This window comes from Scylla paramamosain, chromosome 2 (genome assembly GCF_035594125.1).
Source record: "Scylla paramamosain isolate STU-SP2022 chromosome 2, ASM3559412v1, whole genome shotgun sequence".
Classification (NCBI taxonomy): Eukaryota; Metazoa; Arthropoda; class Malacostraca; order Decapoda; family Portunidae; genus Scylla; species Scylla paramamosain.
Window position 1 is genome coordinate 6,685,001 of NC_087152.1, and position 26,358 is coordinate 6,711,358.

Consider the following 26,358-nt stretch of genomic DNA (forward strand, 5'->3'; position numbering starts at 1 on the left):
GATAGGATGATAAATGGTTGATAATACTTGAAGTGGAAAATTACTGAGAGATTACACAAGGAAATTAAGACAAGACGGTTGATACGCTTGCTTCCGTTGGTCTGATCGGAATTCTTAGCTTCATTGTTGTTATGTAATAGTAGTCACGTCACGTTCTATAGACTAATTCACGCTGAAACTGATTAATCTTTTATAGTATTTGTAAGTAGAATGGTAAAGTACGTTGCCCGTGTTACATTACTTAATAGTTACGTAAAGAGCCGTCTGTTGAGGAGCCAACTTATTTACTTATACTATGTTACTGGCTATAAAAAATTACTCCACCTCACTTTACTTTATAACGTACTTGTCTGACTACAAAGCATCACACGGAACAAACAAAGCACTGACGAGTTATATGAAAAGTACAATATGACGCAAACTCGTGACACCTGACCTGATCTGGAATGTCAAAGATCTACACCACTGACCACTCACTTGATGAACAACTAGGGCTCCTTAACCCTTTCACCACGATAAGCAACAGTTCACAACACTAAAAACAAGGTATGAAATCTTTATAATTATGTTCAAGAAAGAAGGGGATGAAAAAGAACAGATTTGCAGCTTATAGTCAATAATGTTTGCACGTAGCTCTAAAGCAACAAATATCTCAGAGCGGTTGGTAACTTAAAGAAGACGAGCCAGACAGCAATGAAAGAGTTAAGTTAACAAGGATAGCAGGGTTAGTGTTCGTCTACTAAAACTCCTGATATGATAGTGATATTTTGCATTGTCCATTGAGAAATTTGCTTATCATAAGTACCACACTGGAAAATTTCATTCGAGATAAAATTCTGAGTTGAGAAGTGATCCATCTGTTGCCTGACTCCATTAAGCCTGCCAAGTTTCTCTCTCTTTCTCTCTCTCTCTCTCTCTCTCTCTCTCTCTCTCTCTCTCTCTCTCTCTCTCTCTCTCTCTCTCTCTCTCTCTCTCTCTCATCCCTCTCAGTATCATATATCAGATATCATAAGATAGTTGAAGATATTTCCTCTTAATTATTGCTTTTGATTGACGGCTTGAACTTTTCTTGACTGTTTTGTCATTGTTGATCTGCTCTCCCATCACGCGGGGAAAGGTGCAGATAACAGATTAGTAGATAAGAAGACAGAAGGATGTATAGGCTGAGAGAGAGAGAGAGAGAGAGAGAGAGAGAGAGAGAGAGAGAGAGAGAGAGAGAGAGAGAGAGAGAGAGAGAGAGAGAGAGAGAAAGAGATTCACATATTATCATCTCGCTTATTGTCCTAAAAAAATAAATAGATAAATAAATAAATAAATAAATAAATAAATATATATGAAACAGGTTAAACAGCCCATTAATTTCGTACTCTTGAATAACCACATGTACTATATACGTACCTAACCTAACCTAACCTAACTTGACCCAACCTACCCGTCCCTAACCTAACCTAACTTAACCTAACCTACCCGTCTTTAACCTAACACTGCCGCCACCACCACAACCACCACCACCATCACCACTACCACTACCTAACCTAACCACACACACACACACACACACACACACACACACATACATCCAACCCCCATCTTCTTATATCCCCTCTCCACCTCTCCCCTTCCTCCCCCACCCTTTCATTACCAGGTGTCCCCGCCGTGTCGTATCCATGTCCCTGTGTCTCCCAGGGGTCAGGGGCGCCGCGGGGGAGGGCACGCGTGGCGATTGTCCTCTGTTTTTGGTGCGCACAGACGCTTTTTTTTTTCTTTTTTTTTTCTTTTTGCTAAGAATGCGATGGGTGGAATTCTTCTTTGTTTGGAGAAGGAGGAGGAGGAGGAGGAGGATGGAGGGGGTAGGAGAAGATGGTGTTGAGCGTGAGATATGAGAGAGAGAGAGAGAGAGAGAGAGAGAGAGAGAGAGAGAGAGAGAGAGAGAGAGAGAGAGAGAGAGAGAGAGAGAGAGAGAGAGAGAGAGATGCTGCCCAATTATGAATACGTGAAGAGGTGAGGTAAGGCAGCAGAGATGATGATGATGGGAAGCAGCAGAGAAAGGGGAAGACAGCGAAGAGGAGGAGAAAGGAGTGCATGAGAGAAACGAAGAGGAGGAGAAAGGAGTGCATGAGAGAAAGGAAGATAAAAAGATGAATAAAAGAGAAGAACTAAAAAGGAGAAATTACATCGGAAATCTGTGGGGGATAAAATGCCATATACCTGGATCTCTCTCTCTCTCTCTCTCTCTCTCTCTCTCTCTCTCTCTCTCTCTCTCTCTCTCTCTCTCTCTCTCTCTCTCTCTCTCACTTTCTTCTCTGTTATCTGTAATCTATTCTTGGAAATCCTCAGGCTGATAAGAATGTAGGGTAGGAGGAGGAGGAGGAGGAGGAGGAGGAGGAGGAGGATGTTGTGGTGAAAGTGGAGTTAATTAAGTGGAGATGTAGGAGCGTTAGGATGATGTGTGGAGAGAGAGAGAGAGAGAGAGAGAGAGAGAGAGAGAGAGAGAGAGAGAGAGAGAGGAGGCGGTGTGTGTGTGTGTGTGTGTGTGTGTGTGTGTGTGTGTGTGTGATGGGGAAGGGAAGGGAAGGGGAAGGGTGGGGCAACGGCAGGGGGAATGTGTGGAAGCGTGGGAAAGACGGGGATGGTGGTAGTGGTGGTGATGGTGGTTTAGTGATGCTGCTTGGAATTACAGTGAAGGGGGGGGTGTCTATCGATGTGGTGGTGGTAGTAATATTTGTTGTGGTGAAGGTGATAGTAATGTTTATTTTTTCTACTGGTGGTGGTGGTGGTGGTGATGGTGGTGTTTGTTGCACTGGAGGAAGGTGACTGGTTGTTGAGGTGATGGGGATGCGGAGGTGATGGTGGTGGTGTTGGTGGTGGTAATGGTGGTGGCGGCAGTGCTAGGTGACACAACTCTGGTCCTGAAAGAAAACAGTAATCTTGAAGGTCAGAGGGGCGGCTGTGGTGGTGGTGGTGGTGGTGGTGGTGGTGGTGGTAAAAGTGCCAACTGCGAGTGTCTCCAGTATGAGAGTTCCTTCACCTACACACATGCACACATAACACAGCAGTCTTCAACACACACACACACACACACACACACACACACAGCACATTCAACTCACGTAAGATCATCAAAATGGCTTCGTGGTGATTCGCAAAGCTTTATCGTAGTGAAGCATGCACGGATACTGTACCGAGTCACTAAAGCTGTTTTGGAAGCACGTGTTGGGATCTGAACGTCTAGCAATACCCACTTGAACCAATGAATAGAAAGCTTTGAACCTCAACCTAAAAAAAAAAAGAAAGAAAAAAGTATTGTTTCTTAATATGGAGTGCTCAAATCTACTTTACGAAGGGCCGGGTAATGCTGCGTGTATGGCAGTGAAGTGTCGGTGTTTCTTACGAGGGATACAAACTTATCAAGCAGTACTTCACTTCATTTCACTTTACATTTTCCTCAAAGTAGCGCAGCAATAGTTATGTCTGCAACCACATGTAAGCCAGAGTTATGGGGGGAAGGTGGGGGGAAGGCTGGACTGCATCTCTGGCTATACTGTGGAGTCGGAAAAGGTTAAGAAACTCTGCTGTAAAACCTTAAATTTTTCATCTTCCCACCGTTCATAATCACCTGTAACTCGTTTCTTTACTCTAACAAACTTTACTGTCTGAATTCATAGTTTCAATAATCATAGTTTCAATAATCTTTTTTTCCTCCTTTTCATCTCCCGATCAGTAGCTCTACCCTAATCCTCCATACGCATTTCATTAACCTGACTTTTTTTTCTCCACCAGGGGCATGACGGAGGAGCAGAAGCGTCCCTTCATGGAGCGGGCTGACCACCTGCGCCGCAAGCACAAGCAGGAGTACCCGGACTACAAGTACCAGCCGCGGCGCAGGAAGGAGAATGTGAAGACCGTGGGCAAGCCGAACCCCGTCAACCTGCAGGACCTCCCTCCCTCCCACCACTTTGTCAGGTGTGTGTGTGTGTGTGTGTGTGTGTGTGTGTGTGTTAGGCCTTCAAAATGACCTTATACGACTACACACATCAGCCACCACCACTTCCTCACCCTCTCCTAGCCTGCAATCCTTAGCCCCAGCCAACCGCCCCTCGACGACTATACATCACCGCACCACCACATCCCCGAATCCCCCTCCCCATCCATGACTCCCCTCACACCTCCTCCTCCTCCTTCTCCTTCTCCTCAACTAGCGACCCCAATCCGTCTTCCCCTACTGGTCAGCGAAGGTTATATCTATTTTCCACCACGTGTCTGTTTATTTGCCTTGTATTATCATAATAATCTCGCCCTGACTTTCCCCCTGCCGCCCGCACCTCCGTGACCAGCGCCGTGCCCTCCCGCCCATTCCATCCACACTCACTCTCTCATGTTTTGGCAGAGTTCTAAGTCAGTTTTACTCGCGAGCAACGTTGAGGTGTGAGGAAGGGGAAGGTGTGCGTGGTGGAATGAGGTGCAGTGTTGTGGTTGGTGAGGGGAGGAGCAGGAGGATGACGGTGGTATGGACTGATGGAGAGAGGATGGGGAGAAATAAGAGTGGTGATAAGGGTGTGGGATAAAGGATTGTGTGGTGGTGGTGTGTGATCGTAGTGGTGACAGTGATTGTTGTTGTTGTTGTTGTTGTTGTTGTTGTTGTTGTTGCTGCTGTAATTGTTAGTGATGGAGGTAGCGGTGCAATACGCCAGGATTGATGCTAATACTTTTCTCTCCACAACAGCCCGTCCAAGGCCGGCACCTACGGCGTGGGGCTGCATCCCCTGTCCCCTCCACACTCGCCGTCGGAGGCCCCCGTGGCCGGGCGAGGGCATCACGAAGGCCCCGTGCCAGACACAGCCTTCGTGTCGGACTGTCTAGCGGACTCACTAGAAAGTATCGACCGTGCTGAGATGAACAAGTACCTTCTTCCCGACCAGGGGCCGCCTACACCCTACGGCACCACGCCAGCCCACGGTAGTCTCCATGCAATAACTACCATGGCCACCACCATGGCCACCATGAATACCGTAACCACCATGAACACTATGAATTCCATGACAACCACAGGCGGCAGCAGCCCCTGCACTGTCGCCCCCACCTCCCTCACCACGCTGCCGCCCATCGGTTCTCGCCTGTTGCCGCCAGCTCCAGTGTATGGCGGCCCGGGCTCCCCTTACTACCCTGGCGGCGCCTCACCGCAGCCGGCCAACCACGGCTCCCCAGACTTGCCTTCTGAGCTGGGCACAAGTGTAACCTCTGGAGGAGGCGGCGTTTCCCCCGGGGGCTCACCAGGGTCACCCTCAGGGGAGTTTGTTGAGCTGCAGCCGCCTCGCCCCCTGAAGGAGGAGCCGCTGCCGTCCCTGCCCATGCACAAGGCCAACGTGACCCCATTCCTGCACCAGAACCTGTGCTACTCTTCCCAGCCCTACGCCTTCCAGTACTCCTCCTACCCTTACGCCACAATGTGGCACTGAGTACTCCTCTACACCGCAGTCGGCGTCAAGTACTTTCCTGTCCCGCGGTGGACGGGAAGCCTCATAGACGCATAACAGGTCTCCCACAAACCCCCGCAAGTGCCTCAACAGCTCACAGCTCAACACCAGATATACTGAGTGAGCCATGCCAGGTTTCTCAAGGGTAGGCTAGCAGGTCTGTGCCGCCGCCCCAGCAGTGGAAGGCCAGCAGGTGATACAGGCGTGTGGAGGCAGCAGCGGCTGCTTGGTGCTGAGGTGGCGGCGCCTCGTGGCCGTGTTGGCAGCGGCCAGTGGTGTTCTTGTGTGGTGTTATGATCTTCGAGTAAATTACTGTGTCAGTCACTTTTCTTCGAACTGAGGCCTGCCGTGGTGCTCCGAGTGTGGGCGGCACGCACTGGGCGAGCGGCGCCGCGCCTGGCCTCGCAGCCTCCCTGCCGGGGAAGGCCAGAACCGCATATCATTTTCGATGCGCCGCTCACTCATTCCGCAGTGTATCACTTACAACATATCGTATGGATGTTGTTTTATAATGAAATATATCTTGCGTAAGACATTTCATAGATAAGACATTTCGTGCATGATCGTTATGTACATGTTAAGATTTATCGCAAATGAACAACAATGTTCATGAAACATTTTGTAGAAAAGTCATTGTAAAATAGTTATTACACACGTGATATTTCTCCCCGATTCCCTTCCCTGTCAGTCACTTCCTCCCCTCCGATGCAGTATTATCGAAGTCGTCGTCTGTGCCCAAGTCGGTCATGTGAAGCGCTGGTTGTTAGACAGCGAAGGCTTGCGTCACGGCGAGTCAGCGCGCGCCGGGTGTGACGGGCTTGAGACACACCAAAGCCCCGACTTGGTCAGGCTGCTGATGGAGAAGCAGTTTGGTGCAGTCGTGTTTTGTATATACTAGTATGAACACAATGCTCCCTCTCAGCAACATGGCTGAGTTTTGTTCTGTTATGTAACTGAAGTTTACGGTTAAGAAGTGTGTTGGTAGTGAGTCAAGTCCTTCAGAGGCAGCTGAGCGCACCCGTCCCTGCTGTGCCCCACCTGTACCCACGGCGCTGCCGAGGACTGGACCAGCGAGGCGGTGGCTCTACCCCCCCCGCCCATCCCCTAACATTTATCTATAATTATGTATTTATTTAAGTTTTCCTTGATATTTTTGTTTGTACTTAATTTCAAGTTTATATCTAGTTTGTAAGTTTATCATATTTCTACTTCATCAGTATATGTTCAGTTCAAAAGTTCAAAACAAATTCTCAGCACGGCAGCATCAGCCCTGCGCGGCGCACGTACGTACGTAGTCTTTCATGGCTCGAGTTGCTGGCGTCGGTGGGCGGCATATTGCTTCTCGAGTCTTGAGCAGCTCTGGGCCTGAAGTGTTCACCGGTGACGCAAGAACAAGTGGCGTAGTTAGCGCGGCAAAGTGAGTGAGACTTCCGTGCAAAGTGAGCGAGTCCCGAGTGGTCGCGAGGAGCAGCCGAGACCAGTGAGGGACGGAACGCAAAGTTGTCACCAAGCTGTGAACCGCAAACCATGGGTTCCAAGTGTTTGTTAACAGTGTTTCCAGTTCAACACCCTGTACCTACGTCACTCCACAAACTTGTAATGTATGTAAGGTGAAACACTCAACAGCACACACACACACACACACACACACACACACACACACACACACACAAACACACACACACGAGCCAAAAAACAATAACAAAACAAAAAATAAGTGATGAATAATAATTATTGAGCTAATCTCAAGGGCAAATATAAACTGAAGAACATGATTTTATATTATTTACCAGAAAGGGAGAGAGAGAGAGAGAGAGAGAGAGAGAGAGAGAGAGAGAGAGAGAGAGAGAGAGAGAGAGAGAGAGTGTACCGAGGGCATTACATGAGGTTCAAGAGGAGGCACCACAAGCAGGGAACGACGGATTCAAGAGGATGATGGAGTGGAGTGAGAGGGAGAGAGGGAGGAAGAAGGGTGATGGAGAGGCGTGCGGGGGGGAGGAGGAGGAGGGAGAGGAGGAGCTATAGTGGTGGTGGTGGTGGTAAAGGACGAGCAGAGGAGAAACGCTTGAAGAAAAAAAAAAAAAAAAGAGAGAGAGAAAATAAAAATGGATCCAAAAAAATGAAAAAAGGAGCCAAAATTAACGCAGCAGAATTATTCATAAAAAAAAAATAACAAATTAATAAATAAAAAAAATACACTAAAAACAAATAGGAAAAAAAAAGTTACGATGCATTCTGCGCCAACTCTAAACAACAACAAGACTACAAAAAAAAGGACTCAACAAATAAATAAATCCTTGAGCACGCAGGACTACCAACATGGGCCGCGACTTCCCGACAGGCACACCAACCTGCCTCTTACAAGAGTCTACCAAGTGTTAAGAGGGTGAAGGGGGCTGTAGGGGGGAGGGAAGGGATGGGGGAGAAGGTGAGGGCGAGGGCGCGTTAAGTTAATGCTCTCGGGGCGTCGACTGAGGCTGGCCAGGAGATAAACAAAAGTTGGTACCCCTGGCACCCTCCCTTACTAAATGTTCCACGATTAAATTTTGGCTTATTCTTAAATTCGTTAATTCATCACCGCGGCAATGAGGCGTGACCAGTAGGCCTACCGTCGCCTGTCCTCCAGTGGGGTCACGTAGGCCTACTTAGAACGAGGGCATAATTAATCCCCTCGCCGCTCAAGACTTCGAAAAATAAACACATTAATTTCCGTCCATCAGATAACGTGGAGGCTGCTAACGCGCGGCGGCCATCTTGTTGTGCCCCAAAACAACGCCCGGGTTTACCTCGATATTAAAGGCCGGGAGGCGCGGCGGCGGCGGCGGCGGTGGAGGCGGCGGCAATGGTGGTGGTGGTGGTGGTGGTGAGAAAACAAATACGCATCAATAACACTCGAGGAGAAGCATCGAGCCGCAGCGCAACACGGAGGCAGCTGTCTGGACGCCGCAGCCCGTGTATTAAACGCTGCCGGTAATCAACAGCGCCACGACCGCCGCCGCCGCTGCCCCCGATGCAGCGGCCGCGCCTTCCTCACTACCATGTCCGCCATCACCACTGTCTCCGCCGCCGCCGCCGCCGCCGCCGCCGCCACAGCCGCCGCCGCCGCTACCCTTTCGCACCCTCTTGAAGCTCACGCTAAAGCCTTCATTATTTTTTTGCAACACTGACGCGTAAAGTATCAAGAAGAAGTCGGGTGGTGGGAAAAAAAGGGAGTGAGGGAGGGAAGAAAGCTGAGATAAGAGCAACAGCGCGGAGGGTTGCACGGCGTCCCGAGGCTTGCGTTACAGCCGCTCTTTCTCCAAATAAACACGGCCGTCCACTCCAGCGATGAATTGTCGACCGCGCGGGGAGAAAACTGTTTATTTGCTCCCTCCAGCACACTCTCGCCCTCCCTCCGTATTATTACGAGTGGCTATTTTTACTTGGCCATTGTGTCCCTCCAGAGCAGCGGGGTGTGCTCGTCGTGGAGGGGAGAGGGGAGCTACCACGAGGGAAAGGGTCTGGCTGGCACGTCTGGCTCCCTTTCACTTCCCCTCACTCAGCGCTATCGGCCACTCGCGCCGCCACTCCCAGCAGGTGCACACTCCTCACCCGGGTCGCGCCGCCTTTCCAACATGTAGCACGCTCTCCTCGTCACTCACATCCAGGACTCGCGTGTATTACTGCTCCAATCTTAACGAGTTTTACTTCTTCCAAAAGCTCCCACCCATTTATAGGCGGCACATTGAGTTCTTGTGTTATACAGCAACAAATTATTCTAGGGCGTTTTAATTCTCCCAATAGCTTCCGCCAGTTCCTAAGCGATACATTGACGTCTTGTGTGTTTTAATGCTTCAAATTATAGTGCGCTTTACCTCTCCCAGTAGCATCCATCCGTTTCTAGGCGATGCATACTACAAACAGATGTCCTTTTCTAGATGCACTGCCCCTTCTCTTACCAGCAGGTGCCACTTACTCACAAGTCTAAGTATACGAGGAAAGCACTATTTTTTATTGCTGTTGTTATTTTTTATTTACATGAAGCGTTTATACGCTCAAACCCAAAGATGTGTGAATGATATGGCGAGGTGTTGCCGTCACCTAGCGCCCCCAGAGAGTCACGGTGCACGAGGGCGGTGGAGCGACGTGGGTAACAGAGAGTGGTCACCCGATGCCTTCCATGACACACAGCCCGTATTTTGAAACTCTTTGTCCTCTCTTAATGACTATTTTCAAAGGCCACATATATGATTAGCTTGGTTCTCACGGTTTTTTTTTTTTTTTCTCTCATTTACGATGCAGAATCTTTGTAGAACTATCACAACATTTTTTTGAAAACCCACTTGAAGCCCAAATAACTTTCACAAGAGGCTGTTAACAGTAGTCAAGTAAGACGTCGAGGGAGTGAGGATGCCGTCATGGAGTATCAGAATTCGCAGATTCGTACTGAAGTATTTTGCTGACCTGAGTACTTCAAACACCAATTGTTGAACGACACCTCAACACAATAAACAACCAATAAATACAGCATCATAACATTGGTAATATTAGTCACACCACTGCTACAACAATCACCACAGCTGCTATTACTTTATTTCAATTTTCGCAACGGAAACACAACCACCACAGCCGCCATCACAATTATTTCTCACGATTTAAAATTTCATAACCAAAACTTATGATATCAACCCAAGACGAATATATGTCTAATTTAAAATGGAATTACACAAAATATTAAACAGGGCAGACTTGAGGAGAGGACCAAGCCAGACTGACCCTGCACTCTATCTTCCCTTTATCTAAACTGCATCTACCACGTACTTTACGCTTAAGACTTCAAATGACCACCACGCATGACAAGAATTGCAGGTGTGTGTGTGTGTGTGTGTGTGTGTGTGTGTGTGTGTGTCTGGGTGGGCTGGGGTATGAAGGAAACAAGGTAAGCACCAGGGAAGGAGGGCAGGGATGAGGGAAAGGGAGGTGAGAGCAAAAGGGGAAAAAGATCAGTATCACATCCACTTCTTAATTGGTATCCAGTTACCTGTTCTCACGGTCACGACTGCCGGCTGTGTGTCTGTGTGTGTGTGTGTGTGTGTGTGTGTGTGTGTGTGTGTGTGTGTGTGTGTGTCTGTTCTTATGGTGGTGGCGGTGCTGGTGTCAGTAGTAGTAGTAGTAGTAGAAGTGGTAATAGTAGTAGTAGTAGTAGTAGTAGTAGTAGTAACAAGTGACGACCACTAAGTACAAAACACACACGCTCACCTTCACACCTAAAGCACTAAAAATGAAAGCGTCTCTTCTATCATAAAGTATCTTCCAGCACGTGCCTGCGAGCTCACATTAAGCATATTTTTTTCATCACGTAAGTTGAAAAAAAAAAAATCAATAAAAAAAAAATAATAATAAATAAATAAAAGTATGCTAAATCTCCATTACATATTTTTGATTCAAATTTTTATTGACTTGGCCAACAAATATTTTTTTTTTCAGCGAGGGAAATTCATATCTATTATACTAAAACACAATAACTGCATTATATAAAATAAACATCTTCAGTAGCTATCCCCAAATAACCTCTAGAAACCAAACAGTTCTTTCTCCTAAGTTAAAGCGTCACTTGTAATAAATATAAAAGTACACGTCATATACACAAATAGAGATACGACAAGTGTATAGATAAATAAACATCAAGCAATAGAGAAAGACAGACAGATGCGTGGATTCGGCAACGCTGAAGGATGGAGGAGAATGCAGCAACAAAAGCAGTATGCATGGAAGACATTCGACGCTTGTCTACGTACGTATAGAACCCCCGACAGCTGGAAACACGAGAGGCGGAGACACGGAGGCTGCGCACTACACTCCAGCTTTCTCTATATTCTCAAACACTTTAGACTCCCACAAGGATTATTTTTCAAAGACTACAGAGATGATTAGTCGGGTTCCCATGGGTGTTTTTCCCATTGAGGATAAGGAATACTTGTCAAACTATTACTACAATCATGAAAACATCCTTGAACACTCCAATAACTGCCATCAGCGACGAACCGTTTGAGAGCACTAACGCAGGTCATGGTGAGCCAAGAAAGCACATCAGTAACCGTCATGATGCAGAGGACACGAGGAAAAAGATGCTCAACAATAACAACAACAACAAAAACAACAGAATAAAAGTAGGAAAAGCAAGGTGCAGTCAAAGATAATAGCACTGAAGAACCATAATGAAAAACAATAGTGATAATTTTTCTATAACTCCGTCATTTTACTCCTTAGGGTGTGGCGTGGATAGTTCTCTGAAATGATGATGGTGATGATGATGATGACAAGTATAGATATAAAAGGAAGTAATTATTATTATTATTATTATTATTATTATTATTATCATTATTATTATTATTATTATTATTATCATTATTATTATTATTATCATTATTTTTATCATCATTATTTTATGATTTTAAGTCTGACTTGAAAATTCTAAGTAAATAAAAAAATATTATTATCATTATTATTATTATTATTATTATTATTATTATTATTATTATTATTACCATCATCACCATCATTATTTCATCATTTTAAGTCTGACTTGAAAATTCAAAATAAAAAAATATAATTGTAATAATAATAATAATAATAATAATAATAATAATAATAATAATATTATTATTATTATTATTATTATTATTATTATTATTATTATTATTATTATAATTATTATTATTATTATTATTATTATTATGTCTGACTTGAAAATTCAAAGTAAATAAAAAAAATAATAATAACAATAAATTAACAAAAACAGAAAAAAAAAATCAACAGTAACAGGTAAACGAAGATAACGACTTTCACGATAAAGAAGACGAACACCACCACCGCCATCACCACCACCACCACCACCACCACACTAGCAGCCACACTTCACACGCTCACCACGCTCCGCCCTGCAGTAGTACAGTCACGCCGACACACGCGAACACTCCCTGTGCTTGTACCCCGCTCCGGCAAAGGCTGAGGGACGAGGTGACGGCTTCGTAAACATACAGAGAGCGAGTCCATGCGGCCCCAGAGCGTTCATATTGTCGCCGAGGTGTGTCTTCCTGGGCCGCCCTCACTGCCGCCGCCTCTACCGCCACGCTGGCCAGCCTAACAGCACGCCGGGCCTGGCACAGCGGCTGGGCCTCGAGGGAGACTCAGCTTACTGGCACTAAGGCCATGTGGCACTCCGCGAGGAGGGGGAGGAGGAGGAGGAGGAGGAGGAGGAGAAAGAAAAGCAGCACGAGCAGAAGCAGTTGGAGCAGGAAGGAAAAAAAAAAAAAGAGTGGAGGGGAGAGACTACGAACCAAAGCACAGAGAAAAGAAAGAGATAAAGGAGAAGGAAGAGCAAGCGAAGGAGGAGGAAAAAGAGGTACAGGAAGAGTTTCATGAGGAGAAAAAGATATGGATGAGGAGAAGGAGGGGGAGAAGATGGAGGAGGAGAAGTAGGTTGGAGGAGGAGACGGCGTTTAGGGTGAAGTGTGTTTAAGTGGGCGTGTGTGTAGGCAGGTGTAGGAAGGTGTAAATGTGTGTGTGTGTGTGTGTGTGTGTGTGTGTGTGTGTGTGTGTGTGTGTGTGTGTGTGTGTGTGTGTGTGTGTGTGTGTGTGTGTGTGTATTGTGTATGTGTGAGAGATACGCTCCCACACACACACACACATACACACACACACAAATGATATGCAGCACAGTAGAAGGCCACGACTTACATACGTATATACTACAAGACACTTACAAGCAATGCCAAGGTAAAGTTGAGGATGACTGACCAAGAAAAAAAAAAAAGCACAATAGAAAAATAAAAGTTCAAGATAAAAAAAAGTTCGAGGAAGAAAAAAAAGGTTGAAAAAATGTACGATAAAAGAAAAGAAATAGAAGATGAAACAGACATATGATAATAATAAAAAAAAAATAGGCCAGTAATTTACTAGATTGATAAAATTGTGCCAAAAAAATACATACAAATAGGAATTAGATAAGACGAGATAAAAGGTAACATAATACAAAGGAGAATAAAAAGGCATATGACAGAAGAAGAAGAAGAAGAAGAAGAAGAAGAAGAAGAAGAAAAAACAGGAACAAGATCAAGAACAGAAACAAGAACAACAAGAACAAGAACGAGAACAACATCATGGAGAGAAGGAGGAGGAGGAGGAGGAGGAGGAGGAGGAGGAGAGGACCACAATGAACCACAAGTAACCTAAGAAAGAGGAGATAGAAACAACCAACACCAAACATAGGAAACGAGAAGATAAGCACAGAGAAAAATCTAAAAAAATAACAATGACAAAAAAATAACAAGAAAAAACAAGAAAAAACATCACCAGACAAAAAATAAATACGAAAGAAAAAGAAAATGGAGACAATCAACAAAAAAAACAGAGAAAGAGAGATAAGAGAGAACCGAGGGGAAGAAAAGAAGGGGAATACTCGTAAATAACAAGAAGTAGACAGAGAGAGAGAGAGAGAGAGAGAGAGAGAGAGAGAGAGAGAGAGAGAGAGAGAGAGAGAGAGAGAGAGAGAGGGAAGGAGAGTTGTGGGTCAGAGAGGGTATAGCAATCCAAACACACTCTGCCCACCCCACAAGTTCCCTGGGGCCCCATAAGAGAGGGAGAGAGGGGAAGGGGCGGATCAGGGGTACTGGATCACTCTAGGGGCGGCTGACAGGGGCTGTAGGGGAGGCAAGGGAGACGGCAAGAAACAGATAAGGCGGAGGAGGAAGGAGGAGCAGCGAGAAGGAGCGAGGATACGGTTTTCAATGAGAGAGAGAGAGAGAGAGAGAGAGAGAGAGAGAGAGAGAGAGAGAGAGAGAGAGAGAGAGAGAGAGAGAGAGAGAGAGATGAGGGAACTATACAAGTGAGTGACAGAAACAGAGTGAGAGGGTGAAGGGAAGAGTGACGGGAGGAGGAGGAGAGGGAAGAGAGAGATGGGTAGCGATGAAAAGTCAAGGAAGCATCGGCAATGGGCGTGAGGGAGGAAGACAGATACAAGGCTTAAGGAGGAATGGAAGCTGAAGGGAAGGCGTGATAGGCGAATGAGGGAGAGGAGAGGTTAGGGCTTGTGACAGTGAAGGGGAGAACGTGTCTTACTAGTTGAGGGATGAGGGATGAGGCTGAGAGGAAGGGGCGGCACTAGGTCACTTCAGAGGGGAAAGGGGGAAGGGAAAAGGGAGGAGGGGAAAAGGGGAAGGTTCCGGGCCATCGAGTGTGCGTAATGAGGCCCATCACACTCGCGCCTCGACACAAAAAAAGGGAAGTGTTCGTGCCTGAACCTTGAATCTGAGCGTAAACCTTGAGGCTTCACAGACCTGTACTCTGAAACGCTCTCCTCTCTCACCACGACTATTTTCAAAGGCCACAGAAATGATCATCCGGGTTCTCAGGACTGTTTCTCCTGTTAATAATGTAGAAATCTTATCAATCTGTCACTAGAACCATAAAAAAAACACCCTTAAAAACCAGTGTAGCTTCAACTAGTGCCTTTTGTAAGTAGTGGAGGCGAGGGGAAGTGCGGTGTGTTGGCCAGCCCTCCCTCCCCTCTCTGCCTCTACCCTCCCTATCCAACCTATCCCAGGCCAGCCCCCTAATAGGCGTGAAACTGCTTCCTTGTGCCTGACTAAACAGCTGATCCGGTAATGATTTTTTGATGGTCTGCTTATCAACTAAACGCAACGCCCCTAATAACTGGGGAGGCGGCTCGGGGGTCTCGAATTCTAGGAAGTCCGCCCCCTTTTGCTGCGATCACTGAGAAGCCAACAGTCACCCACGTGTTGCTATCAATTCTGCTTTAAGAAATCATTTTAGGAATTCCTGCTTGCGCCAACGCGACCTAACCTAACCTAACGTAACCCAGTCATACAAACCTCAAAGAAATAACCACATCCAACCCTCCAGGAACAAGTCTATAAGTATCATAAGGTGGAGGTTGTAAGTGTCATAAAGTTCTCTCAACTTACCCCATCTTTCATATCAAGTATTTCTAAGTTCTTCACTAAAATAAAAAAAATAAAATAAAAAATTAACCAAAGGCTTCATGAAGTTGTTTCTCTCTCTCTCTCTCTCTCTCTCTCTCTCTCTCTCTCTCTCTCTCTCTCTCTCTCTCTCTCTCTCTCTCTCTCTCTCTCTCTCTCTCTCTCTCTCTCTCTCTCCTAGATTCTGATTCTTTATAATGTCTTCCAGCGTTCAAGTATGGGGATAAATTACTCTCACAACTCTACACATAAAAGATTCAAAGTCTATTCCACTCACTTCCAGGCTTCCTTCAATTGGCTGTCATTTATTTCTCAAGCTCCGCCAGTGTTGCACATCTTGCTGTCGTCTATCAATATTTTCTTATGGTCACCGCGATACGTTCTGCTTACACCACCTACGTATGCTATCCACGTTACTAAAACAAAAGTAAATGAGTATCTCAACCATCTCAGCCATGTCACTGCTGAACTTAACCCTTTCATTGCGACACGAGACAATTAACAGCAGCAGAAGTAATGCGTGAAATATTTACAAGCATCTACAGGGAAGAAAGGGATGAAAAGAAAGAAGAAAAATACAATTTCTACTTAGTTTAAAGATTGGAGGTGGCTGTACAACGAGAAAAGATGTCTCAGAGTGATTAGAAATGAAGGAAAGGTGTACAGAATAGCAGTCAAAGGAGTAACAAACACACAAAATATACAATTCCTCTGTGGTAGTGCCAACAACAACAACAACAACAACAACAATCTATTCCCTTCCTACTCAACAGGAGAGGGAGGGAGGATGACATGTGACAGGAATGGAGGTGCAGACAGAAGGTGTCATGGTTTGAGAGGCTGTCTAGACTCACACCTTGGCCCAGTGAGAGGAACCGAATCGTCACACAACGCCCGGAAATTCATCGCCCGTTCACACACGTCACCGCGAACACAACAAGGATGCTGCTCTGATTGGTGGAAGCTTCAAAGGTGCTTCAATTTCCCACACTCTCTTCGTCCGCGTGTATTGTTTCAGTTTTTGCCTTTTCGTTCCTGTATTGCTTATTAACCTCCTCATTTGTCCACCTGTATTGTCTCAAGTCTATTCATTCTTGTATTATCATTCGCCTTTCTCATTTCTCAGCGTATATTGTCTGAGGGTATTGCTTATCATTCGCTTTTCGTATTTTTCTGCACGTATTGTTTCAGGTCTTTCTTTCACTTCTTGTTCATCATTCGCTTTTCTTATTTCTCATCGCCTAAAACAAGTCAAGATAATCCTTTAATTAACACCCACTGGCAGCAATAAGTCTCGTCGTAATGCAATCTGCGCATCCCGCGTGTTCCTTACTGCGTTGGCTTTCGCTGATCTTGCTCTTGATTCCTTTCTCGTTCTTGTCTGAGAAGTTAAGCAAGTTTGCGTAAGAAAACATAAAAGTTGATATTAACCGCACTTTATCCACGTCTCTCTCTCTCTCTCTCTCTCTCTCTCTCTCTCTCTCTCTCTCTCTCTCTCTCTCTCTCTCTCTCTCTCTCTCTCTCTCTCTCTCTCTCTCTCTCTTTCGTCACATGGAACAAACTTTTTTCGTGACATGGAACAAACGACTAATGACTTTTTTTAATGTTCAATTATTATTTTCGCTTCCCTGAACACGCTTTTATACTCACCAATATGCCAAAAAATTCAGTTACTAATAGTGCTTTTCTCATTTACATCTTGCTCCTAACAACGGTTTGCTTTCCTCCTCCTACTCACATCAGATTTCATACTTATTTTCTACTAACCAATGTGCCAGAAATTCAGTTAATACTAGTGATTTTTCGCTTACAGCTTACTCCACCCAACGGTTTGCTTTCCTCCTCCTCCTCCTCCTCCACATATCAGATTTTATACTTTTACTCACCAGTATGCCAAAAACTTCTGTTACTACTAGTGCCTCTCTCATTTACAGCTTACTCCTCCCAACGTTTTGCTTCCCTCCTCCTCCTCCTCCTCCTCCAAAACACATCAGATTTTACACCCGCATCCCTCCAGCCTGAGTCCATTCATTCAGCAGACACCCTCACACATCGCCCTCCCCTCACGCACAACACAACACTATCAATCACACTCGTGCGCCTCATTTATATTCGTCTGTTTGTTTGCATCATTAGTGGCCTCATTGTCGCGCCGCACTTCCACTCCCACCCCCCAGCCCCCACGTTCACTGCGCTCCCGTAACACTGTAAGGACGCTCAGTATGAAGTGCACTCTCGATTTCACACTGGCGACGGTGCGTAACCTTAAAACTAAAAATGGAAGAGGAGGAGGGGTAGGAGGAGGAGCAGGAGAAGGAGGTAGTGGTGGTGGTTAACTGACTGATTAGAATGAGGCGCAGCAACAACAGGGTCATATAACGTCGTACATCGTAACTGCTGAAATTCTTACGAGTACAAAGTAAATTAAAATAAGAGAAAAATCAAATGAAATCAGGCGAAAGAGAAAACATATCGCATTAAACGCAAAAAATGAAAATACACTTGAAAGTAAAAAGGAAGTAACAATCTATATTTGGAGGAGGAGGAGGAGGAGGAAGACTGAACAGGTGAGGACTAACAGGTAAGTACGCACATCTCACTTGCAGACTCACTGACGCTCACCTGTGGAAGAAGAAAGAAAAAAAATGACATGAATCAGAAACACGTCATGCAAGTTTCCGAGTCAAAAGCAAAACCCAAGTCATGATCCTTGCCCCGCCAATAGTAACCCCGCCAGCCCTGCTTTCACGACCCCCTGCCCCCTCCAACCCTGCCCCCACCAAGCCTGTCCGCAGCCTCCCCCGACCAAGCCTGCTTCCACCAGTACCCGCCCCATCAACCCCCGCCCTGCCTCGTGCTGCCCCTCAACAGTAGCACAATGTAACCAGTCATTTACAGCAAAATACAACCTCGGTCTCTGCAGACGGTGTCAAGTAAGCGTCAGGACTTGCGGGTTTCCTGTGGTGTGGTTGGAATGGGGGAGGCAGTGAGACGAGACGAGACGAGACGATACGAGACGAGACGGGGCGAGGCGAGACAAGGCGGGGCGAGTTAAGGTAAAAGTTCGCTACGTACACAGTATTACCATGACAATAATGTGTCACTCCCAGCACAGTACTGGCCAATATCGAGCTTCTCGTGGTCAAAACAAAACTGTGTGTGTGTTATAAGCGCACGAGGAGGATAAAGATAATAGAAAGCCTGACAGACCGACGGGACATCGTGGACTGAAGGGCAGAGTTTGATAATTTGCAACTGTTACGTAAAAGAAAAACTGGGAGGCAAAGAAACAATAATAAGTGCAGGGCGCAGCGTGGCAGGCTTCGCGGCGTGACGGCACGAGGATGGTTTTGAAAAAAAGTATGAACTCTTTCCCTCCGACAAGGGCGGCGGCTGGGCATCCTCCCGGCAAGGCAGGTCCGGCACTGCCCTGCCCTCCCCGCCCCGCCCCGCCCCACCCCGCTCCCCACCCCGCCCGCCGCCACGCCACGCTGCCTAACTCACTCGCCCTGAATATTCATTTGTATGTATGAGGAGAGTGATGTATGCATAAAATGTAAACTACGTGTATGCATGTATATCATTATCTCTCTCTCTCTCTCTCTCTCTCTCTCTCTCTCTCTCTCTCTCTCTCTCTCTCTCTCTCTCTCTCTCTCATTCCTCACCCTTCCCCCCCCTCCCGCCCCACGGTGGCTGCTGCTGCTGGCACTGAACAAGAGAGTCTTTCAGTGCCTCTATTAGGGTGGGGGTGGCAGGGCAGGGTAGGAGTGGAGAGGGGGTAGGGCAAGGCAGGGCAGGGCAAGGCAAGGCAGGGATGGGCAAGGGGGTGGGAGGGCATTGGGGGCAGGGCAAGGGGGGAGAGCATGGGGGCAGGCCAGGACAGGGCAGGGGGGGCCAGGGAAGGACGGGAGGGAGGAAGGGAGGGAGGGAGCGAGGGATGAGAATCGGATTTCTCCAGTCACCTCTAAAAATGCTCGCTAACTGCCCAGATCTTGATACTCTCGGCTTCTCTACTTCATCCTTCTTTCCCTCTCAGAAATATAAACATACAAATAAATAATTCGTCTCCTTCGTACCGTGGGCATATACATACACACTATACGCGTATATTATATTACCTACCACCACAGTCGAGATGTCTGTGGTTCCCGCGTGGCGGTCACCCGGGAATGTTACATCGCATGATACATTTCTACGCAAATATTGATACTGAATTTGTACAGCCAATCTAGAAGACAACACGACAGGAGGAGGCGGAGGCGTGGCGGAGGTGCAAGGCTGGCGGCGGGGGTGTGGCCTTTGCCTGCCTGCCCGTGTGGCGTCGGCAGTGTTGCGTGCACCGCGCAGCGTGAATGATTCATTTGTACGCCGCGCAGCCTCGCCTCACCTGAAGGATAGACATGAAGGCGAGATTAACTGGTCACTAAGGAAGTAAATGCTTACTCAGTAACCGGAGCGCACGGTGCCGTGTTGCATTAAAAAATATATCTTATATATCTGTGTTTGCCTTGCACTTGACAGTTCAAACAGTTACCATAAATTCAAACCATCAAAAAGCAACGTTTATTGAAATTATGACTAATGTTTCGGACTGTCCATCTTTTTTCATGAGTGGTATTTGTTATTTTCTTGAGGCCAGGGAGGGCGAACTTGCTGGCACAGGGCGGCAGGGAATGTCCTTTTGCAACAAACACAACGCTGTTTTCTACACTTGGGGCTTAATATTTTTCGCTTGAGAATTATGTTGATGACGTAAAAGCAGATCGTCGAGGTCTGTGCCAAACTGTGTCGCTCCAACAATTGTGTCACACCCTCGTTTCCTCCAATTTTCAGATATATACGGTTTAGGTACACATGATCGTATTTCATATCTTTAGCGGGACACAACGAAAGAAACTAACTGGGGCTTCAGAAGCTACACACACACACACACACACACACACACATATACATATATATATATATATATATATATATATATATATATATATATATATATATATATATATATATATATATATATATATATATATATATATATATATATATATATAAAGAAAAATATACAACCGGATGCAAGACCTGAGCCCTGATAGTCGAGGGTCTGTATTTCGCCTAATAAAACCTGACCAATCACGGCACACGACATCCTGTGTAGACAAGCCGTGAGAAGGACATGGGATGCAAAAGCTGCGAGGTGAACACTTGGCCCTATTTGAGCAACAAAGCTGAAACATGTACTGGTTACACTTCCATAACACTACACAAGATTTCCAGTCCGATACAGTGGACAGGGTTTACCTTTTCGTCGTCTTGAATCATTTAAGATGAGCAACGATAAAAAGGAAGTTGTACAAGGAAAAAAGAAATTATACCTGATTAATCATACAAGGAAAAAAGAAATTATACCTGATTAATCAAAGACATTTCTATTTACTTCTCCCGGTGACTGACTCTTCACTCTCCTCGCACCCCTCTGTTAGCAATGAAGTAGGAACATATGCGATACAAAGCTTTGGAACGCACTCTCTCAACTGTGTGGCTGCTGGGGAAAGTATTCGAGTTTCCAAGGGTTTTCATGATTCTAGTGACGACTTAACGACGCTTCTACCATGTCACAGGGAACAAACAATAACTACGTGTATGGCTTTGGTAATGAAAGCCTACAACGTTTAAAAATACGGTGTTTAATCTAAAATGACAGAAACGTGTTTATGACAAAGACCCACAGAGAAAATGAGAAACAAGTGAAAGAGAAGAAAAAGAATCACCCACAACCCTCAAACACGAGGTACAACAGCCCCTGATGAGTTATTGAGGGGAGGAAATGCCGTCTCTGGAGAGCATGGGAGCCTGCCAGCAGTGGTGGGCCCGTCAAACCCCATCACCACCAACGCTCTCCAGCAGTGGCGGTCTACGGGTGCCTCCCCACACGCCGCCCGCTGACACTCGCCGCTCTAGTACACTACGTGCCCTGACTGTCATAAGTTGTCCTGCCACCAAAACCCTCCTCCCTTCTTTCCGGGGGCGGCGTCTTTCACAGCACTAACGAGGCTGCTCAGGAGGGACAAGCTCGTCTTCCTTTTTGTTCGGTAGTGTAGTATTTATTACAACGTGAACAGCCACTTGGGGGGTCATCAGCGTGACTTTGGCGTGTCTTCTACAAGCAGCCGTGCCAGCAACACCAGGCAGAAAGCTGGCCTATTGGTGATAGTGGTAGCGATGATAGAAGAAGAAGAAGAAGAAGAAGAAGAAGAAGAAGAAGAAGAAGAAGAAGACAGAAAGAAGAAGAAAGAAGAAGAAGAAGAAGAAGAAGAAGAAGAAGAAGAAGAAGAAGAAGAAGAAGAAGAAGAAGAAGAAGAAGAAGAAGAAGAAGAAGAAGAAGAAGAAGAAGAAGAAGAAGAAGAAGAAGAAGAAGAAGAAGAAGAAGAAGAAGAAGAAGAAGAAGAAAGAAGAAGAAGAAGAAGAAGAAGAAGAAAGAAGAAGAAGAAGAAGAAGAAGAGAGAAGAAGAAGAAGAAGAAGAAGAAGAAGAAGAAGAAGAAGAAGAAGACAGAAAGAAGAAGAAGAAGAAGAAGAAGAAGAAGAAGAAATGATGATGATGATAATGATGAAAAAGAAGAACAGGAACAAGAACAAGAACGAGAACAACAACAACAAGGAGAGGAGGAGGAGGAGGAGAAGGACCATAATGAGAGAGGAAGAACGGGTGAAGGAAGAAAAACGGAAGAAAGGGAGGAAGAAGTGAAGGAAGAAAAGAAAGAAGGATGAGAGGAAAGTAGATATAAAAATAAGTAAATAAATAAAAAAGGTCATCAGAGTAGTGGCGTCAAGCATGGCACGTCGACAACTACAAGAGGACACGTACACCAAAACTACAAAGGCGCGTGACGACATTTGGGCTGCCAATGTTAGCCAGCAGCTCCCTCCGCCCCTCCCCCAGTGTGCACGTGAGGCGCCGCCGGATGTGTGGGTGCCCTGCTAATGAATCCTCCAGGGAACACTTTGAACATTCCGCCACGAGTCCAGTGCCGCCACCGCCGTCGACGCTACACCGTGGCCTCCAAAAATTGTGACACGCAGGCAGTCTGTGGGCCAATAGATCTGCTACAGTTTACCTGGAAGGACTAATGATAGCCTGTATATTTACGCTTAGGTGATGTTATCGGCTTGCATTTGGTGGCACTGAGACTGTAGTTATTAGTCGTTTCATGGTTATCTTCTAAAAGTTTTCTCCTGTTCCTTGCCTTGTATCAAGTACCTGGCGACGCCCACACTACACACCGGTGGCGACCCTGGGACTCCGCTAAGGCTGCCGTCCTAATTCTATTGCACTCGACAGAACACCTTGATACCAACTGTAATCAACTGAACAGATGTACCATTTCAGTAGTAGTTTTACATGACCACAACCCAAATTAATTAACTACATAAGACATCAAATTTCACCTCATTTCTATCTCCATTTTACCATGCTATACACCTATTGTTAGACCTCACTCACCACATTTCCCTTGCAACTGTAATAGGAATTCCACTCTTCTTAGCAATGTATATTCCTTAGTATTTTTATCTTTTTATTTTTTTTTTCTCCTGGAGTTTCTATCTTCCCACCTCAGTATCCTACGACACGAAGCACAAAAAAAGTTGGAGGCATTGAATACATTTCCCTCTAGTACTTAAAGCGCACCTTTCTGTAAACACTTTCAATGCACAAGTAAAAAGTCCTGCGCGAAGTGTGAACCTCTGAAATATCAATTAACCCAGACAAGGAAGCAGTGAGAGAGAGAGAGAGAGAGAGAGAGAGAGAGAGAGAGAGAGAGAGAGAGAGAGAGAGAGAGAGAGAGAGAGAGAGAGAGAGAGAGAGAGAGAGAGAGAGAGAGAGAGAGAGAGAGAGAGAAACATCTTTTTTCCTCATAATATCGCCCCATCTCTAACACACACACTTTCCCTATCTTTCCCCCAAACCCGCAACACTGGAGGCCTGGTCATAACCCCGTCCTGCCACTCCGCCTTTGAACCCTGTCCCTCCCCGCCTCACTTCCTGCCTCCCATCCCACCCCCAATGAAGCTCCGGAGAGGCTAGTCATTTCTAGTAATCGTGACTCAGGGAAGGGAAGGGAATGATAACGCTGGACAAATTATGGCCAGTGGTTTGAAATGTTTTAGTTTCTATAAGGGATATTTTTCAAAGGCCACCACAGGACTAATAAGTCGGGTTCTCATAAGTTTATTTTAGTTATTTATATACTCGTATTTTGAAATGCTTTAAGCTTTCATAAGAAGGTCACTGAGTTCATTTGCCGCTTTTTCTATTATTTTTTTTTTCAGACCTTAGGAATAATTTTCATGTTTTTATTAATCCTTTTTTTTTCGTGTTTTGTAACTGTTTAAGCTCTCTTTGTTATTGGTACAGTTTCCATACCATACAGTGTGGCTGGCCTCACTACCGTTTTGTACACTCTTGCAGAAACCTTTGTCACATATCACTCCTGTCACCCTCCTCCAGCCATTCCACCCATCCTGCACTCTCTTCTTAACCTCTCTAGCATACTTTCCACTCCTCTGTACCGTTGACACCAAGTATTTGAATTCGTCAACCTTTACCCAGCAGCCTTATTGTTTCTCGGTCAACTCTGCTGAGACACAGGTACTCAATCTTGGACCTGCTCACTTTCAGTCCCCTCCTTTCCAGTGCATATCTCCATCTCTCCAGCTCAGCTCCCACTTCTTCCCTACTTTCGAAAATAAATAAATTAATAAATAGATAAGAAACCCTTTGTTTTGCCTAACTTACTACGTCATTAATTGTATTCTTGTTACATTACTTTCATTGTTATATTACTTTTTTTTTTTTTGGTACATAAATTAGAAATGAGACAGCAAGTTAACACATACCGACACACTTCGTTAACATACGTAATATAGAGTCTTACTATCTTCCGCCCCAGGCCAATGAACTCGCAGGCGACTGCTAGCCGTTCCTTCTCTGTACTAATATTCCCACTAATTGCAACGAACCTGTCGCTGTGATGTAATGTGTGGCTTATCATAGTGAAATGTAGTTATCGAAGTACCTTACTACAACACAGGCAGTTCAAGTAAACAATATTTTTTTTTTTTTTAGAGAGAGAGAGAGAGAGAGAGAGAGAGAGAGAGAGAGAGAGAGAGAGAGAGAGAGAGAGAGAGAGAGAGAGAGAGAGAGAGAAAGGGCAAAGGGAATGAGAGACTGGCATGGGGTGGCTGAGGAATGTCGGATTTCCTTCCATTAGTCTTCCCATTAACTAAATCTACTTCAGACGCACAGAACTTCATTATAAGCGCCTTTATCTTTTAAACCAGCATTGCATCATGGCTTATCCAATTAGAGTAGGATTATGTAACAATGTATAGCAAGTAGTGGTTTGGATAGGTTCGGGGCTTCGTGCATGGATGGTTCGATCGAGTGCTGCCTCGTTACCACTACGGCGCACCTTGAAAACTTCCATCAAAGAAAATATTAAAGATAGAATAGTTCAGTTGTAATACTTGTTATAGTGTTATATTATTAAGTAAAATCATCCAAGGTTGCCCAGTTTACTTTTGACAGCCACAATTGACAGTAGTACAAGCGCATCAATGACTTGCTAATTAAAATCGTCTAGGGTTACTCAAGGTGGTAAATGTCATTGTCATAAGCAGTCACGAGATTCAATAGCTATGCCGAGCCACACACACATGAAGAGGCGGCAAAGGAGCAGTCGAGATGTCATGGCGCCGACGTGGTCACCCAACACCAGTTATTGTTTCATTCCCACAATCACATCCTAACGCTGACACGTATATTCAGCGATGGTTTAGTTCTCTGTGCTTTCCTTTCGCCATAACGCAAACTCACGTGACTGCAGGACCTTACCTTAGCTGCGGTGAGGACAAAATCAAAGTGTCAGGCTGTCAAGCTTTGGAGAAACGCACGCACACACCACACTTGGCAAACACACTGACCAGACCACTACCTGAGCATATGGTAACATGTGTTCTTATAGAAAATGGACACAGTGTACTCATATGGATGACTAAAATGTAGAATAACACTGTTGAAATACGTCTTACTTTTTATGTTTCTATTTTATGTGCCATTTTCATAGAGGTACATCAACACGTATATACAATGCTTTATCAACCATGCTTCTGTAAACTTTAGATCACGGGACGAGTTGGTTCGGTCAGTTTCGACACACTTGTAGATGATGTTTGCTGTAATCAATAATCTATCTATCTCTGTCTATCTATCTATTTATTTACGAGTATTACGTGTAAGCTTGGACGTTTCTAGCTACTGAACAGACCAGAGGCTAAGTCATGCCTGTCCGAGAATACCGCAAGTTGATTTTCTCTCAACAAAATCATTATCAAATTTAGGGATTTTTAACCTAACGCCATCAACACTACATTAGAAGACTTTCAGCTTAACAAAACAAGCAATGAGTGTAAATACTTTTCTCTCAACATCATCACTAAATTCTAATAATGGAATATAATAAACTCACCCTAATAAAACTCAACACATTAGTTATTTACTGGTTCACCAGGACGCGATAAGGACGCCACGCACATCCTTAACACCGCCACACCGCTAATCTCCATCTCTTGGGCCGTTGCGCCTGTGTTGGTTTAGGGTCCCTTATTACAAGTCACGGCGCTCTGTGACATTTGGGTTACCACGGGGTACCTTCCCCAGGTGGCCATTAATCATTCATTCCAAGGGGGAGGCTAAGCAGGTGGGTAGGCTGTGAGCTGTCTGACCGGCCTGCTCTGCCAATGGATTCCTAACTATGCAGAGCCGCCGTCCACTACTAAGCTTACTACAGAGAGAAATGCGACGCTTTTTTTCCCCTATAGCCTGAAGGTCTGCCACCCAACATAT

At 45.5% G+C, this 26,358-nt stretch overlaps 1 protein-coding gene across 1 annotated transcript in view; it reads left to right on the forward strand.

Moving 5' to 3' along the window:
* LOC135109320 (transcription factor Sox-10-like) overlaps positions 1-7,246 on the forward strand; it is a 23,053-nt gene extending 15,807 nt beyond the window's left edge. Inside the window, 2 exon segments of the mRNA XM_064020665.1 lie at positions 3,781-3,963; positions 4,724-7,246. Coding sequence (XP_063876735.1) covers positions 3,781-3,963; positions 4,724-5,456 — 916 coding nt within the window. The 3' untranslated portion in view covers positions 5,457-7,246.
* Positions 7,247-26,358: the final 19,112 nt, after the last annotated feature.